At 42.0% G+C, this 12791-nt stretch overlaps 1 protein-coding gene across 5 annotated transcripts in view; it reads left to right on the top strand.

Annotated features, from left to right (window-relative positions):
- Vti1a (vesicle transport through interaction with t-SNAREs 1A) overlaps positions 1 to 12791 on the top strand; it is a 321664-nt gene that overhangs the window by 2751 nt on the left and 306122 nt on the right. For all 5 annotated transcript variants that reach the window (XR_005282957.2, XM_038309865.1, XM_038309894.1 and 2 more), the window contains exons 2-3: positions 4904 to 4962; positions 12139 to 12249. Coding sequence is in view for 4 of the 5 variants with exons in the window: in XM_038309865.1 (XP_038165793.1) it covers positions 4904 to 4962; positions 12139 to 12249 (170 nt within the window). In the remaining variant the exon portion in view is untranslated. The remainder of the gene's footprint in view (positions 1 to 4903; positions 4963 to 12138; positions 12250 to 12791) is intronic.

Consider the following 12791-nt stretch of genomic DNA (forward strand, 5'->3'; position numbering starts at 1 on the left):
AGACTGTTTTGCAAAGTAATGTCATCCAAGGTACAGAATTGTGTTGACCTTTTCTGAGAAACTAGATTTTGTTACAACTGAGTTTTCTTGCCTTTGTGTTTAAAATTCTTACCACATAGAAGGAAACAGTTGAATTAAGTGTCTTAAAAAATAAAGATATTGTCATGCCTCTTCTTATATGTAAATGTAACATGAGGCCCAAACAGACTAACCATATTTCATTTGAAAGGAGATTGTATTGCTGGTATTGTGGGGGAAAAATGTGTACTTGAATAATTAAATGACTCTTTAAAATACAGTGGTTTTCCTCTTAATAATGATTTGTGCTTGCTCCCTTTTAAATCTGCTCCTAATTAATAGAAAAAAATTTTCGAGTTTATGAACTAACAGGAATTAATAATGTAACCATAGCAAAAGCAGTATACTCAGCAACATACTGCTTTTTATTTCTCTATTTTTTATCCATATTATAACTAGTAATTATAAAGCCCACAATATCATAATGGTTCTGTCACTCAGCTGAAGTAGACCAAAAGATGAGCTATTATTTACTTGGAATAAGAAGATAAAAAAAATTGGAACAAACCTTAACGTCAAGGTAACTTATGTAGGTTGGAGTACCCAGAGTCAATGGAAATGAACTGCTCTATTGTACATGTATACTTATTACGGTGACTTCCAAATAGAATAGAAAAAAATTCTGAAATTTTATTTTAAAAAGAAACTTGATTACTCTGTAATACTTTTTCAATAAAAAAAAACTTTGCTCTTTGAAGTGTTTGAATCTTAACTAATTTTAATAGCTGTGATTTTTAGATGGTGGACCCTTTAATGAATACTCTGCGGTTACTGAATTTAAAGATTGATTTTTAATGATTACTGTTATGTTCAAAAGTCAGGAAAATCAATGAGCTGGGATCATAACTCTTGATTTTAAAAATTCCTGATTTTGTGGTATGGGGGTAGTGGTGAATTGCTTAGCACAACAGTTCTCCACAGGGCAGAACTTCCATTACGTCAGGCATCTTGGAGGACCCTCACCAGAATTTCATTTTGCTTTTCTCCCCATTCACAGAGATGTAAGGGTTACAGTTAGAATGTACCAAGAATGTATTTTGGCAAAGTGATTAAGGCTTGGGCTGTTGCTGTCAGACCTGTTAGGATCCCTCGCCTGCCTAAACTTACTACAAATGTAGTTGTGATCAGATGTCTTGGCCTCTGTAATCTTGCCTCTTCCACCTGAAGAATGGGAAGGAAAGGGTGGTCATTTTAATCTTAGAATGCAAATGAGGCATGCAACACAAACAAGAGAAAGCATAGCAGACTGACCCTAGGGGATATCCTTTCATCTGTGCTTCCTTCAGCAGTGGGCAGGCTTGGCCAGGCTCCAGCTCAGACTTTGTCCTCTCAACTACTTTAAAGAGAACCTTGACTTTAGATCCTCACCTCCTTTCTGTGCCTGAAGTAAAGTGAGGTTAAAGACTCTTGATGAAAACCTGCATTTCAAGAGAAGTAGGTGCCGAGAGCTTTGGATGTGGGCATGGAAATGGTTTTGAATTCAGGATATCAAGAAGGAAGGGAATCGAGGAAGGGGAGTAACAATGATGGGGCAAAGCAGGTGTCTTTTAGAAGATGCTTGTATCTAATGAGGAACTGTGTCACCCTAGAAGGTGTAGGAGACCATGGAAGCTGGCAGATAGGATACTTTTCAGTTGAGTATATTGGGAGAACAGCCGTCAGTTGTCACCTATGACAGTTATGCTTTATGAACAAGTGTTTGGGATTTTAGTTATCTTTGGATAGTAGACACATAGAAATTTGTGTCGTGTATGTGTATATGCACGTTTTCGTGTTTAAATTTACACACATCGGCTATACTCAAAATCTAAAGGGATCTTGCACCCTTGGGCAGTTTAGTTAAGTCATGGCTCCATTTTATATTTGTGATCTGGGGGGTTGGACTCAAGGCCTTATCTCTTGTTAAACACACACTTAGCCAGCTGTCCTCCTGGCCCTAAACTTTATATTTTTTAGAATAGTTGAAATATAAAAATCACAAAAATAACTCCATTTACCCATGCCAGTGGCCTCTGTTAACACCGCACCTTGATACATTTGCTATAGGTCCTGAATCCGTATTATTTGGTGTTGACTGATGTTGTAGTGATGAGACGAGCAGGCCTGCTTTTAATCTCGTCCGGGGTCCGCATGACTAGCTTAGCCCCGGAAATAACAGCACAGAAACTGTATTCATTTAAATACTGCCTGGCCCATTATCTCCAGCCCCTTATTAGCTAACTCTCACAGATTGATCTAACCCATTTCCATTAAATCTGTGTAGCACCACGAGGCTGTAGCTTACCAGGAAGGATCCTAACCCATGTCCGTCTCGGGCTGGAGATTCATGGTGTCTGTCTGTCTCTGCTTTCTTCCTCCCACAATTCTGTTCTGTATCCCCTGCTTATCTATGTTCTGACCTATCAGGCCAAGCAATTTTCTTTATTAATTAACCAATGAAAGCAACAGATATATAGAAGACCCTCCTACATCAGACTAAAATTCATACTTTATTCACATCATCTTAGTTAAAACTAGAAAGAATTCTTTTCCTTTTTAAACCAAATGCCCTTTTGCTGCTCCAGGATCCAAGCATGGATCCTACAAAAGATGAAGTAGTCATGGCTCCTTAGACTTCTATGGGCTGTAAGTTCAGAATGCCCTGCTTTGAATGAGCAGATGGTTTTTACTGGAGTAACAGACACTGGCAGAACACTCTTTGATTAGGGTTTTCCCACTTTTTTGTTTCTTTTACCTCTTATTATTAGCCTGGGATAATGGGTTTTAGCGAAGACAGACCCACATTGGTTATTTTCTTCCCACAATGTCAAAAAGACATGCTCAATATGCCTTTTCACTGCTGATGTTAATTTTGATCACCTGCTGAGGTAGTGTTTGACACTACCAGTGTGAGCAAGGGATTGAGTCCAGCTGTTGACTACTGGAAGGCAGAATTACATAAGAAAGCATCATTTCTTTGTCTTTCTTGAAGAAGAGGGTGCTGAGAGAAAACTAAAAGTGGTCAACAGGAAATGTAGGTGGTGTCTGTGAATGAACTTGATGACTTCCTAGAGAAGGTAGCCATGGTTCCATAATGGCTTGTTGTTACAGTATCTAAACCATTGAGACTCAGTACCTCAGTTTAAAAGTCATTCATTGGGACACACACACACATACACACACACACACATACACACACACACACATACACATACACACGTACATGTATATTTTAAAACTCCGTTTAGAAAACACAGGCCAAGTTTTAGGAAGAAAGTACTTATTGTCCAGGATCCCAAACCAGTGAGTAAATCAGTTGGGTTTGGGTTTGGAATCAGAAGCCAAGATTTTAGGTATCTGTTTCTTTTATCATAAAGTTACTCCTTTTAAAAAAAAGTTTTCTAAAATTTTGTTTTCTGTACATAAAAGTTTGCTTGCATGTATGTGCACCACATGCATGCAGTGCTGGAGGAGGTCCCCTTCCAGCTCCCATTGGATCTAGAGTTGCAGGCAGTTGTGAGTCACCATGTAAGTTCTAAGAACTGTCTCTGAGTCACTGCAGGAGCACCAGTGTTCTGCACAGCTGAGCCCTCTCTCTCCAGCCTCATACCTTCTTCTTAGCACTATTGAAATCATAATAGTAAAGAGTTACAAGCCTTGTACCAGTTTGTGGAAGTGTTTTATATACGAGTTTTAAATTATAGTCACAAATCAGTGATTTCAATTTATTGCAATGGTGATTAGCAGATTTCTCAGGTCACCACTGTATCTGCTATTTGCATAATCTCTACCAGGAAACAAGGTTCTTTGTAGTCTCTCTTACAAACATATGACCTCTTAAAAATTAGGCCCTTCCTTGGATTATGTATTTCTACATATTGCAGAGTCAATGTTCAATGTAGTTTGTGACCCACTGAAGAGTATTTTTTTAAAGAGTAATTTATGTACTTTATGAATATGGGTGTTTTGTTGTATGTATATTCCATACCAGAAGAAGGCATCATATTCTATATAGATGGTTGTGAGCTGTGGGCCCATATTTTATACAAAATATTTACAAACAGGCTCATTGGCCATTAGGCAGCTGTAATCCTGTCAAACAAGCAAGCTAGCCATCTAACAAAGGCCATTTGTTAAAAATATAGATCATCTGGGGAGAGGCGTTTTCCAAAGCTGGTGACTTAAGCTGTAGGTGTTTTGCTAGCCCCGCGTCCCCCAGAAAGAGAATATTAATGAGTATCCACCTTGGTTTACCTGGGGGATAAAAGGTATTTTGTGTAATAAACGTGGGTAGATCTTCAGGAATGGAGGAAGCCTGAGATGCCCTTCTGAGATGGCTGTGTGAACTGTGTTTCATTATTTCTCAAGCCTCCCTACCAGTTGAGTTAAGAAAAAATAGTTGACAGTGAGCCACCATGTGGGTGTTGGGAACTGAACTCAGGACCTCTGGGAGAGCAGCCAGTGCTCTTAAATGCTGAGCCTTCAGCCCCCTAAGAATGATCTGCTTGCTTTATATTTTCTGATCTGGTTGATCAAAAAGGAGATGGCTGTATAAAAATAAGAGACTTTAGAGCATTGGGTCTAAACCTGTGGGTTGTAACCCCGTAGGTGGTCAAATGACCCTTTTAGAGGGGTTACCTAAGACAATAGGAAAATAGAGTTGTTTATATTGTGATTCATAATAGTAGCAGTTATGAAGTAGCAATGAAATTAATTTTATGCTTGGGTGTCACCTCAACATGAGGAACTAGATTAAAGGGTTGCAGCATTAAGAAAGTTGAAAACCACTGCATATTCAAATTATGTTGTATAATTATTATTTCTTTGATATTATTGCTTGTTTTAGATGAGAAGAAGCAAATGGTTGCCAGCGTGGAGAAAGAGCTTGAAGAGGCCAGAGAATTGGTGCGTAGCCTTAGGGGTGTGTTGAACGAAGCCCCTTGAGCTGAACCCTGGAGTCCGCTGTGTGTGTTAGGGCATGCATGGAACAGTATGCACTCAGGCTCCCCTTCACAGTCCATTGCTTTTCAGATTAAAGGGGATTTAATCACTTCTAGAATTTATTCTTTCTAATAAACATGGTTCGCTAAATGCCAGCCTTTAATTTATATTCCTTCAGAATTAACTCCTAAGAACCAGTCTCTTAGTACATAATCTTAGTTGCTGATGTTTGACAAAGTCACAGCATACACTAGGGTAAATGCATTGCTTGTGTGATAATTGTTAACTCTCACAAACCCCCTGTGGGATAACTTGTCTTTCAAAACTGACAGAGGTCTGAGATTTCCACCAGCTTGGAAGCTGATAAAGCTTGCCAGTCTCTATGGATGCCCACAGAAGATATGAGATTTCTTCTGTATCTGTGTGTATGTACATGTTCATTTGCATGTGTATGTGTGCACATAAATATATATGGGTGTAGAGGCCAGAAGTTGATATCAGGTGTCTTCAGTTTCTCCAGTTTCTCTCCACCTCTCCACCTTTTTTTTCCTCACAGGTGTAGCACAATTTCTAATTGGTCTTAGTAGTAAAAACCTGGAGTCAGATATTAGGGGGTGAAAGCTGAAAAGCTGAAAGATCAGAGAAGCAGAGCATCCAGCCACTGAAATTCTTACCTCTACCGCAAAAGTTCTTACCTTAAATCCAACAGGGGGCAAGATCCTGCCTCTAAGAATCTGCCTCTATGAATCCTCAGGCTGAATGCCTTCAGCTCCTGTCTCCTCCCGCCTTATAGTCCTCTCTAGTCTCCCCCTCCCTAGTGCTGGGATTGAAGGTGTAAACCATCATGAATCACTGGCTCTGTTTCACCTTTAGACTGAATCAGTCTTGTGTAGCCGAAGGTGGCCTTGAACTCAGAGATTTGTTGCTTCTGTCTCCTGATTTCTGGGATTAAAGGTGTGTGCCACCACCACCTGGCCTCTAAGGCTAACTAGTGTGGCTTCCTCTGCACTCAGATCTTCAGGCAAGCTTTATTTGCTGAAGCACAAACAAAATGGGTCTCTCCCTGGACCCCAGGCTCACTGACTCAGGTAGAATGTTCATCAAGCTCCAGGGATCCCGTGCCCACTTTCCAAGGACTGAAGTTGCAGGCATGCATCGTGCCACAGCCAGCTTCTGTGTGGGTGCTGGTGATAGAGCTCGGGTCCTTGTGCTTGTGCTGCAGACGCTTTGCTCCCAAGAAAGGAGACTCCCCAGTCAGACACCGAAGCCTCCTGTTACAAAGAAGCAGCCGCCAGGATGTCAGCTTGGTAGCTTTAGTCCCCCGAGCCCCAGTTTCCACAGAAGAGATGCAAACACTTGCTTCCACCAGGATCGAAAAGCCTGAGCAATAAGCCACATAGAGCAGCCTGGAAGTAAGCCTGTTCTTTGTCCCAGAGAGACATATTGTTTCATTCTTCAGTGGCTCTGTGTGCACAGATGTGGAGATACAGTGTGGAAGACTTGTGAGAACACCACATTCATGCTCAGAGAGCCCTGTAGGAGCCTCAGAGAATCCTGCTAGAGTGATGCATGGGTTGTTGCCACCACCCTAGATGAGGACTGGAGCTTAGAAAAGCTGGGACATGTGTCTGAGGTCCCACACTCTCCTATGCGCTCTGTAGGCTTTGTGATGGGGTGTCTACACCTAGAGCCCTGGCTCACACACTGCTTTTTCCTGACAACAAATCCTAGGGAGAAAAAGAAGGAAAGGTGTTTTGCCCCCATTGTGGAAACTATTAGATTGTTGCTGTGCATCATGGGGCAAGCGAGTGGTGGCTTTTCTTTTGTGTCCCTTCAGTACTTGTGTTGGTAGACTCAGGCTGGTTTTCTGAAGGGTTCCATTTACTGCTGTTATGTACCCAAAACTTTTGCAGCCCTACCTTAGACGTGCCCAGGGATGCAAGTTCTTGACTACTGCTGTTCTTCAGAACCTCCTCGGACCCTTAGGCAGCTCAAGGGCATTTTGAGCCTCTGGGAAGGCAGAGACTTCTCTAAGGGTGATTGGAAGGCCTGGCGTTCCTCGGCCTTGCTTTGATGGACTGTAGTTGTCAGTGGAGCCGTGCACCAGAGGCAGCAGATTGGAGGTTTCAAGAAGGAAGATGTTCTCCATAGCACAGCACACTTGTCCTGGGGTCTAAGATCGACATGACTGGGACCTGCAGAGTTGCTTCTCGGTTTTCACTGTCTGTCCTCCTTGTGGTCAGAATGACCAACTGTCTTCTGTACCATATGGCTTGCAGGGGCCTCGGGCTGCTGCCACTGTCTCCATCTCTGTTTCTGCATCTTCTAGTGCCTGTCCTTCTTATCTTTTCTTTTTATATTAACTGTTTCTTTCACATTTCTTCCCTATCACGTGAAGACTTTAGATGCCAGAGCAGGCAATCGTACATTTCTTCCTTCTGCTTGGTGGGATAACTAAAGATAAAACTAACTGGTCAGTTTTTTGGATCTTGAGTTGTATACACATTTTTTTTTTGTTTTGTTTTGTTTTGTTTTTGTTTTTCACATCTTCGGGCTAAGAAGTGATTGGGATGACTTTTCCTACTGTTAAGTTTCTGTGGCAACTTTTTCCTCTTCGGGACTGCTGTTTTTATTTTTTTAAGCCTCTAGAGACATTTTGCTTACTTGATGATGAGGGAAACCTGCTCTCCTCATGACTGAGCAGGTTCCGTCATAACCAGGTCCTCATGGAGCTGGCAATACTTTATTAGTAGTAAGATGACAATGTGAACCTAAAATAAGCATTTCTGTTTGTTTAAAATGTTCAGAAAGCTGGATTACTTACTTTTACTGGTATCTTAGGTTATATAAACTGTTCTTTTGATGAAGAAACTGTTAGAAAAGCTTGATTTTGATTTGACTGCTCGGATGGTTGTTTCTGCCCATCGTGGTTTGTAGTAATCTATGGACACTGGACTTACTGTATTTACATGTCCTCTACTCTTCAGTGGCTGCACGGGTGTTGTGAAAACAGAATGAGTATATGGTCCTTATTCTTGATCCTAATAAGACATATCTCACCTTGCTAGAAGTAAATACACAAAGGTCCGCGCTCTCCAGTCTCATTCATACAGTGCTGGGAGTCCTAGCTAGAGTGATGGGAAAGAAAGGAAAGGAATACAACCAGGGACGGAAGAGCGGCCCTGTTTTTAAAGCTCTAACGACTGCAGCAGACAGCGCTGAGATCCGGTATGCACTTTCAGCCGAGCAGTATGGTACAAGCTCACTGTGCACGGGTCAGCAGTCAAGTCATGAGCTTATCGAGAAAGGGGCCAGGAAGCAAATTCCCATGCACAGTTCTTCAAAAAGGAGAAAAACCCACCTACAATCCAAAACCCTGGATAGCCTAGAGAGACATGCATGGAAGACATAGGAAGGAGAAAAAGACAAGATCTCCTGAGCAAATTGGGAGTGTGGGAATCACAGGAGAGGGTAGAATGGGAGGGGGTGGGAAAGAGGGGAGCAGATTAAAATGTATAACTCAATAAAAACAAAAAAAAGAAAAAAAAGAGAAGAAATAGGAACAAACCTATCAAGGAGATGAGACCTCTGTAATATAAACTTTATAACACCAAAGGTGTTAAAAAGAGAAACAGAAGATGACAGGCCCTTCCATGCTTATGGGTTGGCAAATCAGTATTATAAAAATGGCTATATTATTGCAAATTATCTTTAGGTTTAGTATACTCTCCTTCAAAACCCCAGTGTCATTCTTCACAAAACCAGAGAAAGGAACCTAAAATTCATATGGAAGCACAAAGGATCCCACATAGCCAAAGGAATCCTAAGCAGAAGCAACAATGCCAGAAGCACCTGATACCCAGTCTCAAATTCTACTCAGAGCCATAGTAACTAAAGCAGTATGGGCACTGGCACAGAAACAGCCCTGAACCCAGAAACAAACGCACATGGCTTCAGCCGCCTGTTTTCCCCCGTAGGTATTAAGAACATACATTGCACAGTAGGCAGCTTCACAACAAATGGCGCTGTGAAAACCGCATTGGACATGCAGAAGAGTGAAACCAGATCCTTACCTCTTGTCCTGCGCAAAAAAAAAAAAAAAAATTCAGTTGAAAATGAACCGAAGACCTTTATGTAAAGCTTGAAAGTGCTATGGCAGGCCTGTTTATCTTTCCTTCTGTGTATGTATGCGTACACACATGTGTGGGTGATCACAGAGGCCAGAAGATGGTGTCACATTCCCTGAAGCCAGAGTTATAAGAGGCTGCAAGTCACCTGCAGAGAGTCTAACCATCCAACTCAGGTGCTTGGCAAGGCAGCAAGTATTCTCCACCCTAAACTATCTCTCCAGCTCTGAAAAACACTTTAAGATACAGGCAGAAGCAGGACCTTTCCTAAAAGGACTCTAAAAAACTGACAGATAAGATTACATAAAATTGAAAAGCTTCACACAGCAAAGGAAATAACTACCAAAGTGAAGAGACAACCTATGGGATAGGAGAAAATCTGCCAATTACACTTCAGATGGGGGGGATTGATTTGTAGGAAATACAAAGAACTGCCAACACTAGATGCAAGAAAAGCAAATCTTCCAGTCAAAGAAACAAGCTAGTAAAAACAAAACAAACAAACAAAAACCAAAAACAAACAAACAAAAGTTTCACATCCTTACCCGTCAGGGAAATGTAAGTGAAAACCCCTGGAGGTTCCATCTGTTTGGTCAGAGTGGCTGACGTCAAAGGATAGCAGGGACAGAGTGACGGTGAATCTGTACAGGAGGAGCAGACGTTTAGCGGTGCATGGTGATTTCAGGGGTAGTCTGGGCTATATTAAACACTGTCTCAGAAAAGGTAGCCAATACAGGCAAGGATACTGGAGAAAGGAGCCACGTCCACTGTTGATGTGAATGAATGAATAATGGCAGTGTGGAAGTCAGTGTTCTTAACCGCTAGAGGTGGAAACGCCGAATGATACAGACATACCGCTGTTGTGTAGCCAAGGGACTTTTACATCCTGTCACAGAGAGACACTTCATATCCGTGTGTCCCCAAGAGCCAAGACACGGGAGCAACCTGAATGTCCACCAACCAACGAATGATAGAGAAATGTGGTGCATACATCATGGAATTAGATTCTGCTGTAAAGAAAATGGAATCATGAACATTTACAGGAAAATGGATGGAGCTGGGAACCATTATGTTAAGTGGAATAAGCCAGACTCAGAAAAACGAGATTTGTTTTTAATACACACATCCTAGATTTGAAAGAGAAGGTATGGGGGAGGGGACCCAGTAAACTAGGGAGATGACAGTGGAAAGTTCTTAAGGGAAGGAGAGAGAAAAAAGGGTAATTGAATGCTTGTGAGAAGAGAAGACAGAATAAAGGGGGAGGAAGCCAACCGGCAAGAGGGAGCCAAGGGGTGGGAGACAAGTAAGAACAAAGTGTGAAAATGCTGTGGGAACCCACCAGTGTGTGTGCTAACTTACAAAACGTGAACGGTGACGCTGTCAGGCTTAATGCCTTGATACGTGGTGATTTCATTTATTGCCACACAAGCATGGGAACCCAAGTTTGCATGTAAACTACCGGGCAAGGTTGTGATGTCTTTAAGCCTGGCCCTGGGAGGTAGAGGAGGGAAATAGATCCTTGAGCTGGCCAGATATCCTAGCCCATTGGTGAGCACTGGGTTCAGCGAGACATTCCATTTGCTTTTTAGGAAATTTAGTAAAACAAATATAAAAGCATAATGTTAAAATGATTAATATTGACCGTGGAAAAGATGTTAAACAAATCCTGCTTCTGGTTATACACTGATAGAATGGAAAGCAGAGTCTCGAAACATTCATGCTTTTTCATGAGCAGCTGATATGCCACTGCCGGGCAAATAGATATACTAAATGTGTCTTTTCATGAACAGCTGATGTGCCACTGCTGGGCAAATAGAAATACTAAATGTGTCTGCTTGGGAAGGGATGTTCAACCTCCACATTTACGATGAGCTATAGCAATGACTTACATGATCACTGTTTGCAAAGGGCTAATTAAAAGTATCTGATTTTCTTATAAAAGGACATATCTTATTTACAGTTGCTTGTTTGGTCTTTCTGTATTTTACTATAGCTATTCAGTCTTCATAAGTAGACAGCGGTGACAGACTTACATTAGTCACGAATGCAATAAAATGCTCTCAGAAGCAAATGCATTGCTGTCTTTTTCCATGGAAGTTATTGACATAGTCTGGGCCAATTTGCTCTTGTTCCTGGTTTTTCCTCTTTTAGGTGATTGTACAAATTAGCCCCCTTTGCAACCTTATAGAGTACTTGCTCTATTTCTTTGTAACTATTACTGTAGTTACTGTCAATCTAATGATACAGTGCCTTAAATACATTATAGGCATTGTCCAGGTCCTGAGGGTCATTAAGACCTCTGTTCAATCCCCCATGCCTGGTGAGTAGCGGTGCCTACAATGAGAACACAGAGTCTCCCCACAGAGCCTGGGCTCTGAACCGTTAGTGCATTTCTCTCTCTGCACCCATTAAACTCTCATGTGCTGTGTGCAGAGCGTTACAGGATGGCAGATGGCTAAAGCATGCCCTGCGATGATTTCAGTGAGCACGTCATAACTAACATAGCTACATACATTAGCTCATCAGTGTGGTTCTAATGTGTAAGAGTTAGGCTGGTGGCCGAGGTCACATGTTGGTTGTATGTGATTTTCTTAACTAGGAAAAATTTAGCACATATCTAAGCCAGGCTGCTGTTTCACGGGTGAGCCACAGGAAACAGTCTCCCATCATCCTGGAGATTCACAGTCAGATGACCAGATCAGGTTGCATGGAACAATGGACTGCTCCAAGGATGCTGATAACAAATTAATGAGAATGTTTTGATTAATGCACATGTTTTCCAACACAAATTCTCAACAAAGCAAGCAGCTTAGCACCCAGTGTCATTGTCTAGCTGCTTACTGAACCAATCAGGAAGTAAACGCTAAAGCATTCCAGTGTTGCATGAGCCCCGGTGCCATAGCTCTGCTTCCTCAGCTGCAAAGCCAGGACTTAGAAGCCAGTCCTTTTAGCACTAACCATTTGGGCAAATAAAGAATATGCATGTGGTTCACATTTTTTTCTCCCACTTCAGCTTGAACAGATGGATTTGGAAGTCCGAGAAATTCCACCGCAAAGTCGAGGAATGTACAGCAACAGAATGAGAAGCTACAAGCAAGAAATGGGAAAGCTGGAGACAGACTTTGTGAGTTCACATCTGCCCTCTGTTGTCCTCAGAGTGTTAGGTTGCACTTTCTTCTCATTTCTTTGGTGTTTCCTCCCCATGCTTTAGTCATCATTAAGTGCACAGTCTCAGAGCTCCTGCAAAAGATGGGTTTGTTTAGGACTGGAGATCACAGGGACTAGAGGTGGCAATGGTGTAAGAAGGAGGACATGGCTCACAGCTAGATCCAAGTGGCGCAGCCTTGAGTCTGTATGGTTCCTACTAGTATTTAGCCTTGGTCAGAATTTCAAGCTCCAGTGTCCCAGGCTAAGTAGATGGCTCAGTGCATGAGGACCCGAATCTGCAAACCCAGCGGTCATGTAAGCAACTGGGCTGGGTGGCATATGTCAGCCTTCTGAATATGCTACAACACAGTGGGGCCTTGAGGACATTAGACAAAGTCAAGCAAGTCACTCCCAGAAGACAAACAAGGTGCACGTTCCCTTGCACGAGATTTCGAGAATGGTCAGACCCAGAAACAGAAAGTAAAATGGAACTTGCTGGGGATGGGACAAGGAGAACCT

Source organism: Arvicola amphibius, chromosome 1 (assembly GCF_903992535.2).
Source record: "Arvicola amphibius chromosome 1, mArvAmp1.2, whole genome shotgun sequence".
Taxonomy (NCBI): Eukaryota; Metazoa; Chordata; class Mammalia; order Rodentia; family Cricetidae; genus Arvicola; species Arvicola amphibius.